Source organism: Typopeltis vanoorti, chromosome 18, assembly GCF_054136105.1.
Source record: "Typopeltis vanoorti isolate ZY-2024b chromosome 18, IOZ_Tvanoo_1.0, whole genome shotgun sequence".
Lineage (NCBI taxonomy): Eukaryota > Metazoa > Arthropoda > Arachnida > Uropygi > Thelyphonidae > Typopeltis > Typopeltis vanoorti.
In genome coordinates, this window is record NC_143566.1 from 3,450,202 (window position 1) to 3,474,130 (window position 23,929).

The 23,929-nt window shown below is 37.2% G+C and overlaps 1 protein-coding gene across 1 annotated transcript in view; it reads left to right on the top strand.

Annotated features, from left to right (window-relative positions):
- ACC (acetyl-CoA carboxylase) overlaps positions 1-23,929 on the top strand; it is a 1,393,224-nt gene that overhangs the window by 1,149,463 nt on the left and 219,832 nt on the right. The window contains exons 46-47 of the mRNA XM_090408519.1: positions 1,282-1,402; positions 14,872-15,065. Of these exons, the coding sequence (XP_090264645.1) occupies positions 1,282-1,402; positions 14,872-15,065 (315 nt within the window). The remainder of the gene's footprint in view (positions 1-1,281; positions 1,403-14,871; positions 15,066-23,929) is intronic.

Consider the following 23,929-nt stretch of genomic DNA (forward strand, 5'->3'; position numbering starts at 1 on the left):
ATCCAAACAGAGGGTCTGGAATTTAGTTGAAATGATCAACCGAAAATTTGGTGGAAGTCTCCATGGTCTAGAAGAGATCTCTGCTTTTCCATGCAGTGGAACTTAAGTATAACTGGATTATGATCTGACATGTTGATGTCAAGATGTTTTATCTGAATTATCCTATTTATAAGGGAAGAAGAGATATTAATTCGATCAATACGAGTACCAATACCTTGATTCATGTATGTGTATTCCTGGAGATTAGAATTGCGAATCCTCCCTATGTCTACTAGTTGAACATTATCAAGACATGTTTTTAACTGTGCATATCCCACTTTTCCACTCCTGGGGTAACCTCCTATTTTGTCTAATGTGGGGTTTTCAATACAATTCCAGTTTCCAATTGCTATGATGTAGTGGGCATCATATAAATATGGTTCCATTGGATGGAGCATAAACATTTATAAATCTTATTACACATCCACAGTATTTCCAATCTATTGTCAAGATTCTCCCTTCTGCATCCCTTTGGATATTTCGATCTTTATTGAGGTCTCTTCAGTGGGAGCAAGACCCTGAGATGGATACCAAGGTTGAAGTAATGTAGAACTTATATTTATCTATACGAGTTGCAACAAGGTGCTTTAACCTTATTAAATAAAAATCTCAGGATGAGAGAAAGATGGAGAAAGTTTTTTTATCTTGGGTATACTATACATTAAAGATACCAAGAAATTTTATAAACTTGGTTTTAATCCTATTTTCCCAAGTAAGCAAACAAGCATCTTACTGCAACTTGTATATAGGTAAATATAAGTTCTGCATCACTTCAACCTTGGTATCCATCTCAGGGCCTCGCTCCCACTGAAGAGACCTCAATGAAGGTTGAAACCGGTGTGGGTAGTGGCCCTTCCCTTAATGCATAGCATCATACATGTCCACAAGGAGATGTGCCTTACATTATGGGAGATACTAAGACAAGTGATCAGAGCTTAGTCCACCTTTACCACAAGTTGCCTCAGACCTGAAAATACTTCAGGTGCAAACTTAGCTTACTTACTTGGGAAAATAGGATTAAAACCAAGTTTATAAAATTTCTTGGTATCTTTAACGTAACTCACATTCAGTTGAAAAACTTCATTTATGGATAGACAAATTTGTTCATTTCTAGTAATATAATTAGTCATGATATTTTTTTTTTCATTTAAAGTATATTCTTGAAAAATAGCTACAAATGGCTTTTAGTTCTTAAAATATTGTTAAATATGTTCTTATACTGATCATTTTTTTTTTATATAGTGTCGAATGGGTGAGTTACCGATTATTGAACCTTTGGATCCAGTAGAAAGAGATGTGGTATATATGCCAACAAGAATGCCATATGATCCTCGATGGCTCCTAGGTGGACGGGAAAGTCCCAGTATGTCAATTAGTGTAAAACTCAAAAAATTAAAATTGTTGTCTTTAGTAAACCTAATTCTTAAGTGAAACATGCAAGTAGACTTTGCCATGTTACAAACATCAAAATGCAATAAATTTATTATCAAATTTCTTTTGTTAATGCTATTAATGTAAAATTAGACTAATAGTTTTGTCATAGGAAGAATATTGTTATAAAAAATAACCATCTGAAACCAAACTAAGAGGTTGTGAATTATGCCAGTATACATGCTGAGTGCATGAATCAGAAGAGTAAGGGATTGAATTTATGATTCAGTTTCATTGCATTTTTGTCTCATGCACAGAGATGGGTGCTGGAGATGCACAAAAATGCAACTGTGTCAGTCATACCAGTCCAAATCAGTTGACTATAAGTTGATCTTTTTTGTATGGACTTTCTTTATGCATCAGTAACAAAAATGAAGTATGGAATAGGATATCGATACCAAGCTTTATGTTTAGCTTGAGAAAATTCTCACTGAAACACAAGAAATGTTGTACTCTGGTTACAGGGTGAGGCTCTGTTTCAAGCACAAATATTTCAAGGGACTAAACATTTTAAAGAGACACAACAAAGCATCCAGTAGTCCTGTTCACCATCAGAGTAGTCATGTCATCTTTTTCAGTGTGTGTCTCTCTCTCTCTCTTCACTTCCCTATAAGTTCCAAGATCCTTTGCTGCTCTTCATCTTGTGAAACAGTATTACCAATATAGTATTAATCCTCTATCCCCAAGTGCAGTGTCTGTACTGTATAATTCAGCAGCTGGTCAGAAAATTGGATTCCAAATAATTGGAGTAGAGCTGTCAATAATACCTATCTATAAAAAGGGAAATAAACTAAAGGTGAGAATTGCATAGGAATTTCCTTCTGAGTGTTCCATGTAAAATTTATGAAGAATATTTGAGAGGAGACGAAAAAAAATTGTGAAAGAGAAACATGGGGAAGAAGATGGGTGAAGGATAAGAGGAGTTCATGATCAGATTTTTGCTTTAAGACAAATAGTTCAGAAATCATCAGAATATAACTAGAATCTGTATTTAATTTTTAATTATGGTATTTTATGGCTAAATATATAAGTATGAGAAAACTTTTATTAGTCATTGCACAATACACTAGAAGTTAAACATCTACACCAGTGTCCAAAAACCTAAGGACAAACACTATTTCTAAAGTTACAACTACAAATTCAGGCAAATCATTTGTATGACTGACGATTTTGAGTAGAAAGCAGGTACACATTCAAATTTTTGAATTGCACACAAAGGAATCACATGGTAGCATTCAACAAGATAAAAGGCAAAAAAGCTGCTTTAAGTCAATTGTATTTGAAAGAAGCTCTTTTAGTGCAGGAATAAAGTTGCAAACTTTGATGTCTCAAAGACATCATCTAGATGATTTCATGTGAGGAAGAATTATTGGAAAGCTTGAAGAAGGCTGCAGAATTACTTATATTTCCAGAGTTTGGAATCTCACATAGTGCTTTATCCAGGTTCTGGGTAGCATTTCAAACCAATGGAATGTGTTCCAAACATTTGCTAAGAGGTCGCCCTCACTCTACCATGGAGCACAAAGGCAGAATTTTGGTTGTAACAGCAAAACAAAATCAACACACCATGGCAGGTCAGCTTACAGGTTGGCTCCATCCAAGCACAAGTATGTGGATATATTGACAAACTCTGGCAAGATGTCTGCAACAGATAAATGTATACATCCGAACAGCCTGTAGTCTGCATCCCTTTTTCCACAGCTCATTGTAGAGCATGTTTTCCATGGTGTTGTATCGATAAAAATTGGAAAAGGCACCAGTGGGCTGATGTACTCTTTACAGATGAGAGACGTTTTAGCCTTTCCTCTGATTCTAGACGACACTTGATTTGGCGTGAAATTGGTACCTGCTTACTATCGAGAGAATGTTCTTTGAAAAGGATAGATGTGCCAATGCTTAGGTCTATGACTGGTGAACAATATTGCAGCGAAATTCTTTAATGTCATGTTCAGTTGTTCCATGGTGGTATAGGTGAAGAATTCATTTTTATGATTGATGATGCCACACCACATCACACACAAACAGTGGAAATAGTTTTGATGACCAAGGATATTAATCAAATCAAGTGGCCAGCACACTCCCCAGATCTCAACCCCATGGAACATGTTTGAGACGCAATAGGGAGATGCATTGCTGCTTGAAATTCCTTTCCAGAAAACAAACAAGACCTTATCCTAAAGGAGGATTAGGTCTTGTTTGTTTTCTGAAGGAGAAATGGGCTAGTTTGCCTCATGACGAAGTTGTGAGAACTGCATCACAGCTCAGGGTGGACATATACCAAATTGAAATGTCTCTCTGCATAGTTTTCTTTAAGCACTGTACATTAATTCCTTAACTTTGTAAACTTTAAATTCCTTAAATTTGTAACTTTTGCCAAAAACATACTGTAATTTAATTTGGATGAAATTTATGACACATTTTTTGTGCAATATCATTTATTTGTTTGCTGGCAATAAATTTATGCTAACATTTGGCTGTAGTCATGAAAATGTCTTCATCCTTACTTTTGGACACCAGCATATAATTTGGTGCCTTCATTAAGGCTTTTTAAGGAAGAAATGAAGAAAGCAGTTAATGTTTAAAAAAAAAATTAAACCATTTGAAGATCACAATATAAATTAAATATGACTACGGTGATGCATAATACTTGTCGTCCATCTTTCTGTAGAGTTTTGCAGGTTGGAGAAGTTAAAGTCTGATTAGTGATTTCCTAACAGCCTGTAGTCTGCATCCCTTAATCCACAGCACATTGTAGAGCACATTTTCCATGGTGTTTTATCCATAAAAATTGGAAAAGGCACCAGTGGGTTCAACATGTTGAACAAACCCATAGTTTCTGTTAAGGGATCCATGTGAGTGAGTTACTGCTGTATATTTGATTTGTCTAGAAAAAAAAAAAGTCCTATTCTGAACAGGGTATGATGGATGTATCCCATTCAACAGAATAATTTGTAGTCATAGTATGGTGAGCTATCCCGTACTTTTCTTTCCCTTTTGTGTTCCATGTCACTGACATATTCTTTTTTTTCTGACTTCAAACCAGCTTTGTTTGGCCTATGTAAGCCAAGACCACAGGAACATGATATTCTATAACACTTCCAGATGAACACAGCAGCTTATGGCCAAAAATGGCCACTTTGGAAAAGTATTAGGTCAAAAATATGGCCAAAGATATAAAATGATTGAATTGCGTGAATTAACATACCAACATTTAAGTGTGCATAAATTATGCCTATATATTCGATTACATATCATCAAAAATACTTTTAATTAAACTTAAAATACTTACAGTGAAACTCAGCTGTTAATTTGACAGCACTTCCTCAAGATATCGAATATCTTGTTCTTCTTTTTCTGCAGTCGAGTCATAAAGGGTTTTGCTGTTGTGCATTTGTAGCATTTTGGGAGTACATTTAAAGTTTTGGCAGCACATATTGTTATCACTTAAGAATGAATGGATTCTTACAATTGAATCCAGCCGTTTAATTTGCATCCTGCTTCTGGGTTTAGTTTTGATAGATGTTACATAAGAAAAAATTCGTTCAACCATTGCATTACTTGCTGGCATGATAAGGCATAATTCAACAGTTCTTTAAAATTATTGTGTTTGGATACTGCTTGCCAAAATTCTAAAGCTTCCTTAGGGATTCCATCTTGTTTGAAGTTTTCTTCTTCATTCCACACAACAAGGCTAATTTTTTCTGTATTGGTCTTCAACTACATCAACATCATTTATTAGGTGGAAAAATGGCAGATCAGAAAATTTTCCCTTTTCTGTTTGGCTTAGAATAACAGTAGGATTTAAAAGTGATAGATCTTTAAATATATCAGCTGACTCAGGGAACTGCTTGTTCACTTGATTCAATGATTCTTGAAGCATGGCTTTGCACCTAAATTTCACAGACTTTATTTTATTATTTTCTTGTTCCATATTAGGAGAAGTGCTAAAGCTGATCAAGTACATCCTAATTTCTTGATCAAATTTAATTCCAAAGTCTACATTTTCTACTATTTTGCATGTTCCATCTTCATTATACAGCCTTCGATAAAGACTATCTCTGTGTGTGCGCAGTTCTTTGGCAAGATCGTAAGGAGCAGCATAGGTTTGCTGGAACAAAACATTAAGCCTTTTGAACTCGTTAACAATGGGAGTAGCAGATACAAAGTAAAAATAATTCATCCTATCTTATAACATCTCTTTTATCAACCATGCCTTATACCGTGTATCCTGACCTCCAGATTGTTCACAGCAGGTGAAGTATGCAATTAATTCTTCCCAATTTAGCAGTATATTATTGAAGACTTTACCTCTCACTAACCACCTTGTCTTGGACAATTTCATAAATGGAAGGGGGTGCATCTCGTTCCTGGTCATCTTCAACTGCTGAATTCATCACTTTAAAAAGAGTCTTAAAATCTTCTCTTCTCATACTGTTATTTAAAAACCACGAAGGAATTTCAGTCAAAATGAATCCATCCAACATTGGATGGCAGCTTTGAAAATGCATGCTGTATACAAATTGCCAGAGAGTGGCAAATGCACTTCATTTGAATACAGTTCGGATTTTCATTTCTAATCCTAGTCCACAGGGAATTGTTACTTCCAACCATAGCAGCAACACCATCACTAGCAAATCCAATACAGTTCTTAAGAGTTTGATTATATGAAGCTAACACTTCTGAAATTTTATTAAATAAAACCTCCGCTGTTGTCTCTACAACTATTATAAGACCCAAGAAAGCTGAGTGAATTTTATTTGTTTCATTGCAAAAAAAAATCTAAGCACTATGCACAAATGCTTTTGTATTGCAATATCTGTAGATCCATCTACTAGTAATACATACTTTTTACTTTCTAAATCATGCTTCAGTTGCTCTTTCAATGAAGCAGCAATTACATTTTCTATAATTGCAATACATTTGGTTCTGTGCAGTTTAATGCCACCAAGAACACTATTTTAGCAATGTTTCTTAACTACTTCCCCTATATGATCTACAGCATGAATTGAGGAATGGCATGCTATTGTAAGGCTCAGTTCTATTTCTGCTTGTTTTTCCTGGTCATTCATGGATAATTTGATAACTTTATCTAGAGTTGTTTGTGATGTATTGGGAGATTTATATTGGTGTTTGTTTGATTTTTCGTGAACAGATATGTTATAAAGTTGTCTGGGTTAGTCCCGAGCGGGTGGAAAGAGGGGAAAATAGTTCCACTACATAAAGGTGGTTCCAAGACTGCTGTTGTAAATTACCGACCGATTAGCATATCAGGAATCACTGTCAAGGTCTTAGAGAAATTAGTCAAGAAAAGAATACAGGATTGGATAGATGAAAATGGGATATTGTATGGGGGACAACATGGTTTTGTGAAGGGTAGATCATGCCTCAGTAACTTGCTCACGTTTTATAACACAGTGACGGCTGAACTGGATAGGGGTAATGGGTTTACAGTGATACTACTGGACCTTGCCAAGGCCTTTGATAGGATACCACATGGAATCCTAATCAGTAAACTGGAGCAGATGGGTATAGATATAGGGTTGGTGAGATGGATAAGAGGGTGGTTGAAGGAGAGATATCAAAGAGTGGTTTATTCAGGAGTGGAGTCTAAAAGACGTCTTGTGACTAGTGGAGTGCCACAGGGCTCTGTTCTTGGACCACTGCTTTTCAATTTGTTCATCAATGATATTGGAAAGGATCTGAGAGGAAGTGTTCACTTGTTTGCTGATGACGCAAAGTTGGGTAGAGCAATTGTGAGTGCACAGGATGTCAAAATTTTACAGGATGATTTGGATAGTTTGGAGGACTGGGCTAGGAAAAATGGATGTCAATTTAATGTGGCAAAGTGTAAGGTTATGCACTTTGAGGTGAAAAGAATAGCAGCAGTATATCGCATTGGTGGAACCATACTCCAGGAGATTGATGAGGCCAGGGATTTGGGAGTGTTTGTGGATAGGGAGTTGAAGTTTAGGGGGCACATTGCAAAAGTAACTAAAACAGCTCACCAAATCACTTGGCTTCTGAAAAATACTTTAACATGCAGAGACGAACAAGTTGTTGTTCCTCTGTATCGAGCCTTGATAAGACCCCATCTGGACTTCTGTGCCCAGCTATGGGCACCAGGGTTTCTTCGTGATGGGGAGGAAGTGGAGAGGGTCCAGAGACGAGTGACCAAGATGATAGCAGGTCTGTGGAATGAACCTTATGAGAATAGGTTGAAGATTTGTGGGTTGCAGAAATTGGACGATAGGCGAAGGAGGGGTGATATGATTGAGACATTCAATTTACTGAAGGGTTTTTATAAGATTGATCCAGAAGATATTTTTGAAAATATGACTGGTGGTGGGAGGACTAGGGGCCATGCATGGAAGCTGGGCAAGAGCGTGGTTGACAAGGGTGTTAGAGCTAGGTTCTTTACTTGGAGAGTGGTAAATGAGTGGAGAATAAGCTTCCAGAATCTGTTGTGGGTGCTACGACCGTGAATGAGTTCAAGGCAAGGTATGATAGATACTGTGTGAATGTTGAATAGTTGTTCTTGACATGATGTTAGGGCCTCCCTCGATGAGTCTGTCGACTCCTTGGAGTTTCCCGGAACAATAATAATAATAATGAAAGTTTTGGTAGCATGTTAGTTTTGCAATATGTGCAATATGTATGTTGTCCATCATCAAATATAAAAATGATGATGATAATCATCATCATTTTTATATTTTCTTCCACCTCTATTATCCTTTTGTACTTAGGCATTTTAAAGGGCTTGAAAAAAACAAAATATCTCAATTCAGAAAATGAAGAAACAAAAAACAAATTATAGATAATAGTACTTCAAAATTTGTAGTACAAATACTAATCTGGCACAGCAAACACCAATCTGTAAAAGGAAAATAACAAAAATATAAGCACGATAAAGATCAAGTTTATAAACGATATTAAAAAATTATTCATTAATTATACTAAAATCACTTAATTACCATTCTTACGAAATTTAACATATTACTTGCATATCGTCACTATGCAGATAAAGTTTATGCAAAATATTCCAGTATGAAAGCTTATGAGATAGAACTACCACCAAAGAGCACCAAATGTCTGATATCATGCAACGGAACAACACTTGCAACACAAAGTCTACCCCATAACTAACTAGAGACGATCAAAACAGACATGGACAGAAGCTGGTATGCTGCTGCATACGTGTTTTATATGAGTACAAAACGAAGCTGCATCATGTTTGGTGGTATTTATCAACAGAACTGGATCAAGTTTATAGGCTAAGTTATAAGTTTATAGGTTAACAATAGCGAGCGGGAGCTTTGTGTACTTCTTTTATACAAGTACAGAATGAAGCTCAAGCATGCTTGGTGTTATTGAGGGAGTCATAGTAACAAACTATAAGTCAGCTTCCAAAGGCTCATTATGACGTCATCGAACAAACATTTCAGTAACAGTCAATTTGTATCAAGCACGTCACCGCCAACCAAACCCCACGTAAAGGGGTACCAACAGCTAGCCTTACAATGCAACAACAATATTAAACTAAGTAAATAATGCATATGATTTGAAATCTTTCTAAAAAATGGCCAGATTAGTGGCCACATTTGCATAAATGGCCAAACTGATTTTTTCATGGCCCCAGGGTTCAAAATAGTGCCAAATTTTTGAAATTTGGCCATGAAATGGCCAATCTGGCAACCCTGCTTCCAGAAGAAAATACTTCTTCTGGAAAAAGTATTTTCTTCCAGAAAGTTTAACACTTCCAGGATGCTTCCAGAAGAAAATACTGACCTTTGGAAATCAGAGAAAATCATGGTTTTGGATTAGTTTGAAAACCATGCATATGCTATATTCTTTGAAAAGGGCAGCAATCTTGAATGTGACATTACCAGTATATGACTGCACTGAATAGAATATCTGAGCACATAGGAGGTGAGGAAGAAGAGTAGAGGAATAAGGTAAAAGAGCTTGTGAATGAAGAGAATGGAAGGGCAGGAACACAAATCAGACAGACAGGAAAGGGGGGGGAGGGTCAGGGAAACACTGCATGGTGTGTGTGCGTGCGTGCGTGCGTGCATGCATGCATGCTGGATTTAGAAATAAATGTGCGAGTGGACAAGAAAAGCTTGATATGGCCTCAAATATGCAGAGAGTTCGTTTGATTTACAGGTTATAGGATTACTGGTGATAAAGAGGAACTTGTTATATAACCAGAAGTGAGCTATTATGTTTGTATATGAATGCCAGAAGTGTCTGAAATAAGGAGAACCAAATTATTGCATTTATGGAACCCATCTGCCCAAATATTCTTGGAATAAGTGAGATGTGTTGGATGAGGAAGACTTTCTAGATGGAACAGAGATGGAAGAATATGATATTTTTTAGGACGGCGAGCAGGGCAGAAAAGGAATGCTGATGATTGTAGCAGAGCAGTTTGCCCATTCAAGGTGGAGATAAAAGGGACAAATTGTGACAGCGGTTTCGAGGTAGTGTGATGTGAGGTAGACAGGATAAAATATTTCTTTGGATGTTGCTATAGAACTGGTTGTGCAGAGGGGCTAAGAAACAGTGACAGACAATTAGCTACTTTTGGCAGTATGCAACTGAGGGCACACAAGGAACAAGGATCTTAGATTTGATCATCTCATCAGAATATGTTGTTATAATTGAAGTATCAAATCTTTCTCCATTTGGTGAAAGGACCAAAAAGTAATCACTTAGGTAGTTGCCAGCCAGATTAGAATGTCTGAGAAAGGGATATACATAGAACTCTCAGGCTGGTGATTATTAATAAAGGGAGAGGTGGGGGGGGGGATAAGACTAAGGTTACAAATTATATGCCAGTCTGTGTGTGTCTATGGTTGTGACTAAGGTGTCAGAGGGTTGGTAAGGACTAAGATACAGAATTGGATCGATAATAGCAGTATTCTCTATGATGGTCAGCATACGTTTGTTTAAGGGATGTCATAGCAATCTGATTATTTACTTCAGCAAGGTGATTAATTCACTGGATAAGGAAGATGTTGTATGATTTGAATTTTTCAAAACTGTTCAATTGGTTGTCACTTGACAAGCTGGTAACTATATTGAAACAGATGGGTCTAGATAACAGACTAGTGATTAAGATAAGCGATTGGCTGTCTGTTAGGCATCAGTCAGCAGGTTGTATAAGGGGGGGGGGGGAAGTAGTATCCCACAAAAGGAATTCACTAGCAGAGTACCATAAGGACCTATTTTGGGGAAATTATTATTTAATGCACATGTTAATGATATTTGGGCAGGCTTAACTGGAGATATGCAGCTGTTTGCACATGATTCAAAGTTACAAAGAACTATGAGGAAAAGAGCAGATTCTGTTATATAGGAGAATCTCAGTACAAGTAAGTAGGCAAATTGTAAAGACTTGAAGTTTGGTAGGCAAAGTATACCATTCATGGAGGATTTTTGAAGGATGTGGAAGAGATGAGAGATTAAGTAGTGATGGTGGAGAGAGACTTGAATTTTAGGCACCATGTTGCTAAAATTGTGAGACCATCTCAAGAGATTATGGCAATGATGAGACAAATCTTGACATGCAGTAGCATTCGTTCCCTTGTATAAAGCCTTGACCAGGCTGCATTATTGCATGCACCTGGTTTTAAAACAGATAAGGACATCTTAAACAAGGTCAAGGAAGATTCACTTATTTGGTGTTGAATCTTTCTAATGTAGGAGATGGAGACAGATTGAAGGAATGCAATCTGCAGAGCCTTGTGAATAGAACAAGGATAAGTGATACAATTGAAATATATAAGGTGGTTATTGATTGTTACTAGATTTATATGAAGAGAATTTTATATATAGGTCATCACTGGAAGCTGTATAAGAAGGGTGTGAACAAGAGAGTTAGGAACATGTTGTTTGCATGGAAGAGTGGCTCATGAGTGTAATGCATGGCATGAGAGTCTGGTGAGTACCGAAACTGTGAATGAATTTAAGGCACAATTCAGCCAGAGAGGCATGTGATGAAGTTGTCTGTCATCATCATCGTCATCATCAAATTCCTGACACGTACCCTCAAGAGGTGTACACGATATGATAGTACTTCATGAAAAATTTACATCATTACTAACTTCCTATCTACAATTTTCCTCCAAATCAATCTGTTGCCTGTAAAGACTCCAACATTATCAGATCTTATATTTCTATCTTCTAAGGCACTTTTTACTATATCAATCCACCTGTATCTTGGTCTTTTTCCTGCCAAACTGACAGAGAGCACTTGTTTTGCTAATCTTTCCTCTCCCATTCTGTTTTAGTGACCATACCACCTGGTCAAGTGTTTTATTTCTAACCCAGCTCTCAGATCCATAAGTTAAAATTGGTTTGAACACTGTCTTGTATACAGCTAATTTAGTGTTTTGACTAATTTCTCTCTTATTCCATATAAATTCATTCAGTTGACTTCCATACCAGCTCTGTTGATTCTGTTATCTATTTCCATCTTTAATTTACCATCTTCACTAAAAATCATGCCTAAGTAGCTGAAACATTTTACCTGTTCCACAGGTTTTCCATTCACAACACAGCTAACATTTTCAGTGCTTCTGCCTATTTTCAGTGTCTTTGTCTTGTTATTGCTGACCTTCATACCATATGTATTACAACAGTCATTATTTAGTCAGGAAATCTTGCAGACTTGTAGTGGATTTATTTAGAAGTATAACATTCGTCCGCATAAAGCAAAGAGCTTACATTAACATCTCCAATTTGGATATCATGTTTAACACCACTGTCCTTCATAATGGGATCCATATAGATAGTGAATAACAGAGGGGATAGTGCACATCCTTGTCTGACACCAGATTTAACATTAAACCACCATCCTGTACTTCCTTCAATTCTAAATGCTGACTTACAACTCAAATAAAGAGTAAGTATTGCTTGATATAATTCCCCACTGACTCCATATAAGTGCAGCGTTTTGAATGGCTTCTCTCTTGGCACTTTGTCATATGCCTTTTCCAGATCTACAAAACTTAAATACAGATCTTTGTTATATTCCTATGATTTCTAAACTATTTGTCTTAAAGTGAAAATCTGATCCTGACAGCCTCTATTTGGCCTGAATCCAGCTTGTTCTTCACCAATCTTTTCCACATTCCTTCTCAACCATTTCTCGAGTATACTTGAGAAATGTGTAAATCTTATCAGGAACACTCAGTAGAGAAATTTCTCCTTAATTCTCACATTCAGTTTTATTTCCCTTTTTATATATGGACACTATGAGAGCTCTACTCCAATTATCGGAAATTCATCCCTCTGTCCAGGCCCTCTGAACTATGTAGTACAGCCACTGTAAGACTTCTATGCCTCCATACTTGAGCATTTCTGGTCGAATATCATCTACTCCTGCTGCCTTTACATTTCAGGCCTTTGATGGCTTTTCTACTTCAAGTATGGATATGTATTTCTGGCTGCATGCCTGGTCCATGCTGCCATCGTTGCTTGTTTCATTTAGCAACTTTTCGAAGTAATTACTCCATTCTTCAAGGATATCTTTTTCTCCAGTTTTCATGTCATCTTTATCATCTCTAATTCCTTTTACAGCACTCTTTCCTCCATTTCTGAGCTTCTTCAACAACGTCCAGAATATCTTGACTCCTTTTTGATATTTATTTTCTATATTTTATTTATTTTCTTACCAAAGTCTTCCCATAACTTTTGTTTAGCTAGTTTTAGACAGTGTTTAGCTTTCTTGCATTTGTCTGTGTACTCTCTAAGAGCACAAGCTGACTTATTTGACAGGAACTTTTGATATGCTTTCTTCTTTTCCTTCACTGCTTTCTTAACTTCCTGTGTGCACCATAGAGTTCTGATTTTTTCTATCCTTGCAGCAAACCTCACCACATGCCTCGCTGACAGAATCAATCAATGTTTTCTTCAGGGCTTGCCACTGAATCTCCAAGGTTTGGTTCCTGTTCTCAAACTCTTTCATTTTTTCTTGAATAATGTTTGTATATTTTAGTCTACAGTTCACATCTGAAGAGCTGCTCAACTTTTATTCGCTTTAAAACTTTCTTACATTTTCTTTTTTTTCAATATGAAATTCGGTTTTATTCTGCTCAAGACTAAACGATGATCACTTCCAATTTCAAATCCTCTGTACATTCTCGTGTCCTGCCAGGGAGAAAACATCACTATCGACAATAACATAGACGATGAGACTTTTCTTATTCCTTGCCTCTTCTCTCCATGTGAATTTGTGCACATTTTTATGTTGGAACATGGTGTTGGTAATAACTAGTCCATGTCCTGAGCAGAAATCCAACAGGTATTTGCCATTATTATTAGCTTTGCTCTTTTCTTCAAATTTTTTGCTTTTACTTAACACAGAATTAATTTAAGTGAAATACATTACTTTTTACAGTTCACTTGTACAGTTTACTTGTACAGTTCAATCTTTCTCTTGAATGTGTCTCATAGATTGACAAGCCGTAGCCCTCTCAACTCATCATCGCCATATCTTGGCTTCACAGTGGTGGTCTTTCCTACCATGCCATTATTTTTCACTCTCCTCAATAATATTCTAATGTCCATCTTCACATTTCCCTTCTTTGTCATCAACTCATTTGTTCCCACAACCCACCCTTGCTGTCTGGTTTGTTTATTTCTCATACCGAAAGTGTCAATTACCCTTTCATTCTGTCTCCTGGAAAACATCTTGTGTACTCTCCTTCAACACACCTTTCATACTGAAATCTCCATACCTAGCTAGCTACTGTTGAATAATCCATCATCTCTTTTTATCTAATTTATTCCATTCTATACTTTATATCCTTTCATTTTGATCTCTCAACATATGATCTCATTGTGCACACCTCATGCATTTCACATCAGCTATCTTCAAGTCTTGCATTCCTTTCACTCCACTCACGTTCTTGCATTTCAGAAATTGCACTTTAATTCCTGCAGTCACACTTGCTTTTATTCCATCATTTTGACTATCTTTTGTTTCTGCACTCATGAGAGCATAAATTACTCCCATAAGTAAAAAGTTTTCTACTTTACACTTCACACTTTCATATACTCTTGGTCAAGCATTTACTCCTCATTTGCTGATTCATTGTGTAAGAGTGTAGTTAGCAAGGTTGTGAGGACTACCTTTTTTATGTGGAGGTTGTGCGCATGGGTGAAATGGTGGTGGTGGTGGGGGGGGGGGGGGGTGAGCATTTGGTCACTGATTGAATTCAAGGAGAAATATGATAGGAATTGTGCAAATAATGTTAATATGGATCTCTCATGATGAGTCTTTGAATCTGGAGATGCCAAAGAAAACAATAATAATATTTTTAATTATTTTTATTCTTTCTTTCTTTTTTTCTCAGCTGATATTAATTTATTTTGTCTTTGTATGGTCCTGTGTAGCATTGCCTGGATTTTGGGAAGATGGATTTTTTGACCATGGTTCTTTTATGGAAATCCTACAGCCCTGGGCACAAACAGTAGTATGTGGCAGAGCAAGATTAGGAGGTATACCTGTTGGAGTTATTGCTGTAGAAACTCGCACTGTAGAGATAGATATTCCAGCTGATCCAGCCAATCTTGACTCAGAAGCAAAGGTTTGTTTTTAAGTTGCTGTTCCATATGTATGATCGCTTTCTCTTATGTGTACATACATGCTGACACTATTATTGATTGAACCCAGCATTCTTATGGCAGACACATTGGTGTTGTAATAGTTATAATAATCATAAGGGGCCAACAGCAGGGTTGCATGCGACCCATAATGTGATTTTGTGCAGCCCACGGCAGGATAAAATCTATATTACATTATATGTATTATCAATTTAGCTATTAGTTTCGACCACAGATTTTCTGATTGATATACTAGTTATATCCATTATTTCCGATGACGAAAACAATTTATATTCTCAACACGGAATAAAAATGGCTTTAAAAAGATTACTCAATTTATAAAATCTACTGCATCTCTGTGCAAATTGTAGTAGTGGGAGTGGTAGAGATCTATGCTCTTGAGTAACGCATCATTGAAAGTCACTTGCTGCTCTGGTTACAGTGACCAGTTTCAGAGACACAGTTTCAAGTATTTTATATTGTTCTCCCAGTAGTAAAATGATTTAACAAATATAGTAATTCAATACATATAACTATTGTCTTGAAAAAATGCAGAGTTTATTTAAGTTCTGTCTAAAAGTGTGCAGTCCGTGATGCTACCACTCATCATATATTGGCACTCGTATAGAATGAAGTTGGCCACACCTGATCTAGATGAAAGGTTGCTTTAAATAAAGATATTTGTAAAAATACTGGAAATCAGTCGGATATCTTTCTTTTTTTTTCTTGGTGTCTAATGGCAATTTAATTTTTTTAACTCATTTGATGGATTGGTTAAATTGCTGAATTAAGTGTAAGATGCAGAAAAGGATTGAGTTAAGGGCATTCAATTATGGGGATGAAACAATCATTCACTGAATGATTGTTTCATCCCCATGTGATTTCATCCCCATGGCTGAATGTGAGCATTGAAAGGGCAAGAATACAGGTATAAATGTGGAAATAGTCAGTGAGGGGCAGTATGGATGTGTTAATGCAATGATAAAGTTATGAGAATGTGTACTATGTAAGAAATTAGTTTGTTCAAAGAATAGTTGCTTAGAATTCCAGTGCATATAAGTGATGTTCTGTTAGTAATTATATTTATTTATTTGTATGGGGTCCCCCGCCATTCCTCCACCAGCCCTTAGGACTGGTTGAGCCTTCCAAGTGGGAGATTAAATATGTATTTTATGACTGTAGATCTGTGTTTGTTCACGGGCCAGTTTGCCTTTTCTCAGGGATGAAAAACCCAAGTTTCCAGGTGAAAAAACCCTCTGCCTCCGTATGAGACCAGCTAACTCATCTTTAGTTGAAAGAGACCATATAAAGGTTCTTCACATCATGGACAAGAATCGAACCCAGGTGTTTCCGATCAAAGAGCTTCGTCTATGCTGACTGAGCTATGGAGGCTCTCTGTTAATGATGATATATATCCATCGTAAACTTTTAATTTAATTTCAATGTACAGTATTTGCGGAGTCAGTGATCTGTATTATGATGATTAGCTAAACAAAAATATAAAATGAATAAATGTTTTATGTGTAATATTACATTGTTCAAGAAATAAACAGTCTCATTCATTTCTTTCAACGATTGATTGCAGGTCCAGAATGTCAAACATGTTGTTATTATTAGTGTGAATGATTATATCACTTATCAATATTCCAACTCTCTTGAGTTGAATAGCTTGATGACAGCTTTCCCCATAATAAGGAGATAATGTACACTGTGATATTTAGATTTTGCATAGGCCTACGATAGATTTTAACGTGAGAAGCTGAAACTAGAAGAGGGTTTTTTTAGCCCATTAGTGTACTGGATGGATTGTGTGTCTGATAGGTATCAGCAATTTGTATACGGGGGAGAGATATTCTAGAAGAGGAAAGCCACTCGTCCCAAGGATCAATTTTCAAGCTGATGCCATTTTACTTGTATTGGGAATGATATTGGGAGAGGTTTGAATGGTAACTGCAGTTCTTTGCAGATGCTGCAAGAGGACTTGAATAAAGTTTGTGAATGGGCATGAAATTGGGGTTGTTAGTGTTAGATTGCAGTGTGTAATATTGTAAAGTGTAAAGCTTTAAAATTCGGAAAGAAAAGATTGGTGCCAGGTATATACAGTTGTTAGGGATATCTTAGAGGAAGTGGAGGAGATGAAGGATCTGGGGATAATAGTAAATAAGGACTTAAAATTTTCGTGATACGTTGATAAAATGGTGAGGACAGCCCTGCAGATTACAGTCATGACAATGGCTTCCTTAGAAGCTGTATAAGGTGATTGGAAAATGCACTGCCTGAGTGTTCGAAGTGCAGAGACAGTGAAGGCATTATATGATGAGCAATACATATGACAGTGGGATCTCCCATGATGAGTTATTTGCCTCCATGGAGGTCTGATGATGGTGATAATAATTCAGTATCAAGTCAAACCTTGCTTCCTGATGCAGCTATTGTGTAAGATGTATAACATCGTAATCTCTGCCAGATTAGGTTTTTTGTCTCACTGTCTTTCTCTATTTTTATGAAAGGCTGATCTGGATGTATGTACTCTCTCTCACAATGTCTGTATGAATATGAGGAAGTTATTGAGAAGAGTAAAAGATAACACTGTGGCAGGAAAGGTTATCTGTGTATAAAAATGAAGTGGATATTAAATCCAGCATTATTTCAAAGCTGAATATAGAAACTAAAAACGTTTTGTATGAAATTTGACCAGGGAGCTTATAGGAGACATGATCGCTGCTCAAGCATCCATATATTCCGCTCCTATTGGTCCATTTTAAAAAGGTTTCACTGGCTTGACAGCTGTTTCAAGCTGTTTGGTTCTCATCAGAGACCAGGCAGAAACCTTAAGAGAGCAAAAACTCAGTACTAAGTAATTTAAGAGTTATGTGAGGAAAAATTGGTCATCATAGTGTATAGGACATCATGATAGTACTACAGTACATGGAAAAGTTACATCATTACTAACTTCCTATCATCAATTTTCCTCCAAATTAATTTGCTACCTGTCAAGACTCCAGTATTATTAGAACTTATATTTCAGTCTTCTAAGGCACTCTTTACTGTATCAATTCACCTAGATCTTAGTCTCTCTGGGTCTTTTTCCTACCATCCTGCCAAAGAACATTTCTTTTGCTAACCTTCCCTCTCCCATTCTATTTAAGTAACCATACCATTCCTGGCCTTCCCATGGGGCACCCCTTTCTGGTGAATGGGACATCCCAGTGATGGTATTGGCCCTTTCCATTCTTCCTCTTTTTCTTAGCTTTTCTTTCTATATTCTTTGCTCTACTTCTCCTTAGTTGTTTTTACTATCTTTTCTTACAGACCACCATCACTGGGATCCAATGCACTACCACCATGTTTGCCATGCATTGCAATCCATGGGGGATCCTAGTAGTCTTGGACTGCGTTTGCAAGATGGAAAGTCCAGGATGGCCTGGCCAGGATCACTTGTCTAGTGGGCTTGCCTGCTAGGGTTCATCAATGTTGCAATAAGGCTCCCACTCCATGGTCCAGGGTTAGGACCTATGGCTTGATGTAGTGCATATAATGCCTAGAGTATCCCTCACATTCCACTCCTGAGGACCGTCATTGTTTTCCAGTCAGTGGGCACCTGTGTGTAGCTCTGTGTATTATTATTATTATTATTTGTGACACCTCCAAGGAGTCCGACGACTAATTGTGGGAGGACACCTACTATACAACTGTCTCCACCACTACACCAAACCTATACTACCAATCAATGCCATCTACCACCCACCACCACCACAACTAGTATTTTTTGTCTGTAATTTGTTGGGTTCTGAAGGGCCAATTTGTCTGTATGCGGGATGAAAAACCCGAGTTTCCGGGAGAAAAAACCCTGCTACCTCCGTATGAGATCGACTAACTCACCTTCGGTTGAAAAAGTCCACATAAAGATTCCTCACGTTACGACGCGAATCGAAATTAGTCCTATTCCAGTTGAAGGGCACAATGTACCATCGTTCTTCCAATTGCGCTACGGAGGTGCTAAATATTGTGTATGTTGTGAACTCTCACACAAAACAGAAAACCTCTTGAACACGGATTCTTCATCAGAAGTTTCAGGCACCCTAACAAGTATTGATACCATAAATATATCACTTGATAAGAAACAAAAGAGTACCATTGTTTATGATCATTCAATCAACAGGTGAAAAGCTAATAGAGAAAATGTCACCCTTCTTTATTCAAAATGGTTTAAAAGAACTAGCAGGATCTCTCAAATCTGTTAAGAAACCATATTCTGGTATTATCCTTGTGGAAACATCATTTCACCAGAATGTGGATTCTAAGCACTTCTAGTTATAACTGCGTTGTAGGATATTACCAGAATGTGGTTTCTTATCACCAGATCTTGTTAATAAACCACATTTTTGTGATTATCCATGTGGAAACATCATGTCAGCAACATTCTGAGAAATTGCTGAGAGTGACATCAATGAGCGGAATACCAGTCACAGTGACACCTCATAAAGCACTCAATTCTTGTAGAGGAGTGGTATCAAAATGGGATCCCCTTGTTGTTCATGATGAGGAGATATGTTGAGGACTTAAAATCCAGAAGTGACAGGTGTGAGCTACATTATGATAGGTAGAGATGGTCATCTGGTTCTGGCCAGGCAAACATCATCCTTGCTTTTGATACACCTCAGCTTCCAGCATTTTTTAAAGCAGGATATCTCAACTGCCCTATTAGACTGTACAGCCATAATCCACTAAGATGCTTTAAATATCCAAAATATGAGCATGTCAAAACTGCATGTCATGACTCTACCACCAGCACCTGATGTGGTAGCAAAGAGCATGATAAAAAATCTTGCTCTGCAAAGAAAGTTGCAAGGAAGAATGTATCATCTGTCAGGGAGCTCATCCAGCTTACTTCTGCACGTGTCAGAAGTAGATAGATGGAAAAGAAATATAAAAGATTAAAACAGAACATAACATCCTATCAGGATGCCAAAAAAAAATTAACCATCAACACACTTATCCTGAGATCTTCTTATGATGAGAAGGTGCCAACTAATGGCAATATCTTCTCAAACATGTATGTGTATTCCATCATCTAATAATTTCACCATACCTGAACTTCATGAACATCAGTGCTTCTCTGTTGAACACATCAGTTGTATGAGCTACGATCTCATTCCAGAAACAAAACCAAATATAGTTCCATTCAATGAGAATCCACTTATCAAAAAAATTATGGCAATGATATCACTTAAAAATAAGCCACCAGACACCCCAACATAAAAAATGCTACTTCAGTATGTACTGAAAGTAAATTAAACTTGCAAACTGATCCTGTTACATCAGATGATGTATTTAATATTCTTCCTGAGAAAGAGATGGACACTTGCTGTCCATACTTCCCAAAAGCAGTTGATAAATATAAACCTGAGAGAGGTAAGCCCTCAATCTCTAAAAAATCAGAGAAGTATACAACAGTAACAGCTTTATATCCTCCTGAATTTTTAATATTGTAAGAGCAACAAGAGAAACAGAAGCTAAATTTTCTACCAATGGACTTGAGCTATACAATCAGCCATTTGTTAAAGAGAAACTAAAAAGAGCACACTTTTTTTCTAGCTAACTCCAGCACAATAAGTTTTGATGACATCCATTTTGAAATGATAAAACATTTTCCATTATCTTCTGTGGATCTCCTTCTCTCAATATACAACAGAATACTTGCAGAGGAAGAGTTTCTGGATTCTTGGCATAAGGTAGTTGTTCATTGCTATCTCAAAACCAGAAAAAGATCCAACACAAGGAAATAATTATTGGCCTGTTTCTCTGACAAGCTATCTTTGTAAGATATTAGAGAAAATGGTTAACGCAAGACTTCTCCGGTACTTAGAAAACAACGACTTCTCTACAATACGCAATCTGGCTTTTGTAGACTTTGTTTGATTTTAGACCATTTGGTCTGTTATGTAACTTGTATAAGGGATGCATTCCTGAAACAAGAACATCTGGATTCATTTTGTTTGTAATGGAAAAAGCTTATGACACAGTTTGGAAACATTTCATATTAAAAGACCTCTATAACATAGGTCTCAGACGACACCTTCCTGTATTTATTAAAAACTTTCTGTCTTGGTGAGCTTTCCAAGTCATGGGACATATGCTGTCTTTGCCATATCATCAAAAACAAGGTGTTCCCAAAGCTATGCCTTAAGTGCGGCAGTTTTTGTTATCAAAGTTAACTTGATCACTGAACAATTTCATCCCACTGTATGCAGTGCTCTATATGTTGACTTCATAATTGACTGTCACTCTCTAAACACACGGATAACTGAAAGACAACTTCAGAATCCAAATTTTTGGGCACTCATCTTTGACAGAAAAATTACATTCCTTGCACCCAGTAATCATCTAAGAAAAAAGTGCAATAAAGCATTGAATATCCTTTGCACTTTATCCCCTGAATGGAGTGCAGATTGATCTTCATTGCTTTATCTGTATCACGCTGATTGCTGAAAGCCAGATAAGTCTATGATTCTGCAATGTTTGGATCATAGCCATCATCAGGATATACACATAGCTACTGGTCTCTTGTCTCTTAATTATGCCCTAAAAATAAAGTCTTTTTCAGAGTATCCTATATGGACTAGTCTCTTTTCTCTGCATTGAAAATCTCAGTATCAACATGTCAGACCGGAATGTTGACAATATAGACTCCATCACACATAACACCATTCCTCTATGGCAGGTTTGCAGTCCATCTTGCAACTTCTCATGTTGTTAACTACAAAAGTCTTATACTTTGTCATCTGTCTACTTGCAATTGCAAACAGAGTACCCCACATTGATTTCTTGCCCATCTGTACTGATGGTTCAAGATCAGAGATCTGTGTTGCTGTGTATCCTGACATTACTGTATGCTATCTGATCCCACTTCATTGCAGTAATTATATAGCCAAGTTGCATGCTATTCAGCTAGCACTTATGCAGATAAAAAAAAACTGCTACCAAATTGAGTTCTTTACCGGCCATGTCATCTTCAGTGTATAATCCACATACAGTGCATTGTGAGATTTTACAACTGTTGTACAAAATAAAGATCCTAAATTGATGTTTAGGATCTTTATTTTGTAGAACACGAAAAAATAATTTTTTTTTATGTTGGGGTGCTAAGGGTCAAAGCTGTATAACTGAGAGGAGAACTCCACATTACCTTTAAAGGAATACAGAGAACTGGTGTTGTCTAATCCTCACCTTCTCGTGGTGCACCCTGCTGGGTATCTACCTTGATACTAAACAAATGAGGATCGGCTAGCAGTTTAGGATTTAGCTTAAAAAAATTGTATCCTTATTGGCTTAAACCAAAATATAAAAATGATTCTACAACATGACAAAATTTCCTGCCGGCTGAGGCATCGCCTGATTAAACAAGGTCTCCATTGTTTTCGCCAGGGTACCAGAGCGAACAGTGAAAAGTCAACTTCTGGAACAAATCTTGAAAGACACCCAAACTCGTCACCAGAGTTCAAGATCAGTACTATCAACATAAGAAGCCTGAATGGCAAAGAAATGGAGCTAGCTGAGGAATTGAATAAGTAAGATCGACATAATAGGGGTGACTTTTCTGAGCAATAAATGCAAAATGTTATATTATGGCAATGACAATCAAGGAAAAGAAGGTGTAGCTATAGTATTGAACACAAAATACGAGGCTAATCTTCTTCAATGGCAAGCAATATCAAGTAGAGTGATGTGGGCAAATATCAGAATGGGGAATTGGACAATGAGACTTATTTGTGCCTATGGTCCTACAGAAGGTTCTGCTAATGTAGAAGTGGAGGAATTTTTTGACGATTTAAAAAAAAGCAACTGACACAATGAAAAAGGAAAAGTTTATCCTCGTTGGGTATCTAAATAGCATAGTAGGAAATGATCGTCAGACACACCAAAATATTATTATTATTATTATTATTCAAGCCTCCAAGGAGTCAAAAGACTCATCGAGGGAGGTCCTTCCTAAGACATAAAGTCTGTCAAGACTCACTGAGGGGAGGTCCCCCCTTGAGAAACACAAAGTCTATCATACCACTCTTTAAACTCACTGACCGTTCTCGCTCCCACCACTCCATCAGGCAATGCATTCCACGGCTCAACCACCCTCCACACAAAAAAACCACTCCTTACCCTCTTGCTCACAGTTTCCTTTCGTAACTTCCAGGGATGGCCTCTTGTCATCACTCCTTCCCGCTGATCAACCAAGCGAAAGAACTCCCCAGTGTCAACCCTGTAACCACCTCTCAACAGTTTAAAAGTCTCAATCATATCACCTCTCCTTCTTCTATCCACCAAACTCTGCAGTCCACATTCTCTCAGCCGATCCTCATAACTATCCTTGTACATACCTGAAACCATCTTTGTCATCCGTCTTTGTATCCTTTCCACAGTTAATTTATCCCCTTCAAATCCTGGGGACCAAATCTGAGAACAATAGTCCAAGTGTTGTCTGATCAGAGACTTATACAATGGAATGATAACCCTCTTATCTCTGCAGGTCAGTGTCCTTCTCATAATAGCAGCAATCCTCTGTGTTACCTTCACCACCTTTGCAATATGTCCCCTAAACTTCAGGTTTCTATCAATCATCAACCCCAGATCTCTTGTCTCCCCTACTTCCTCCAGTATAACTCCTCCCATAGAGTATGCAGCATCCCATCGATGTTTCCCAAACCTCAAGACCTTACATTTTGCTGCATTAAACTGACACCCCCATTCATTTGCCCATCTATCTAGCTTATTTAAATCCTCTTGCAGGGCTACCACATCTGCACTATTACTAATAATCCTTCCCAGCTTCGCATCATCTGCAAACAAC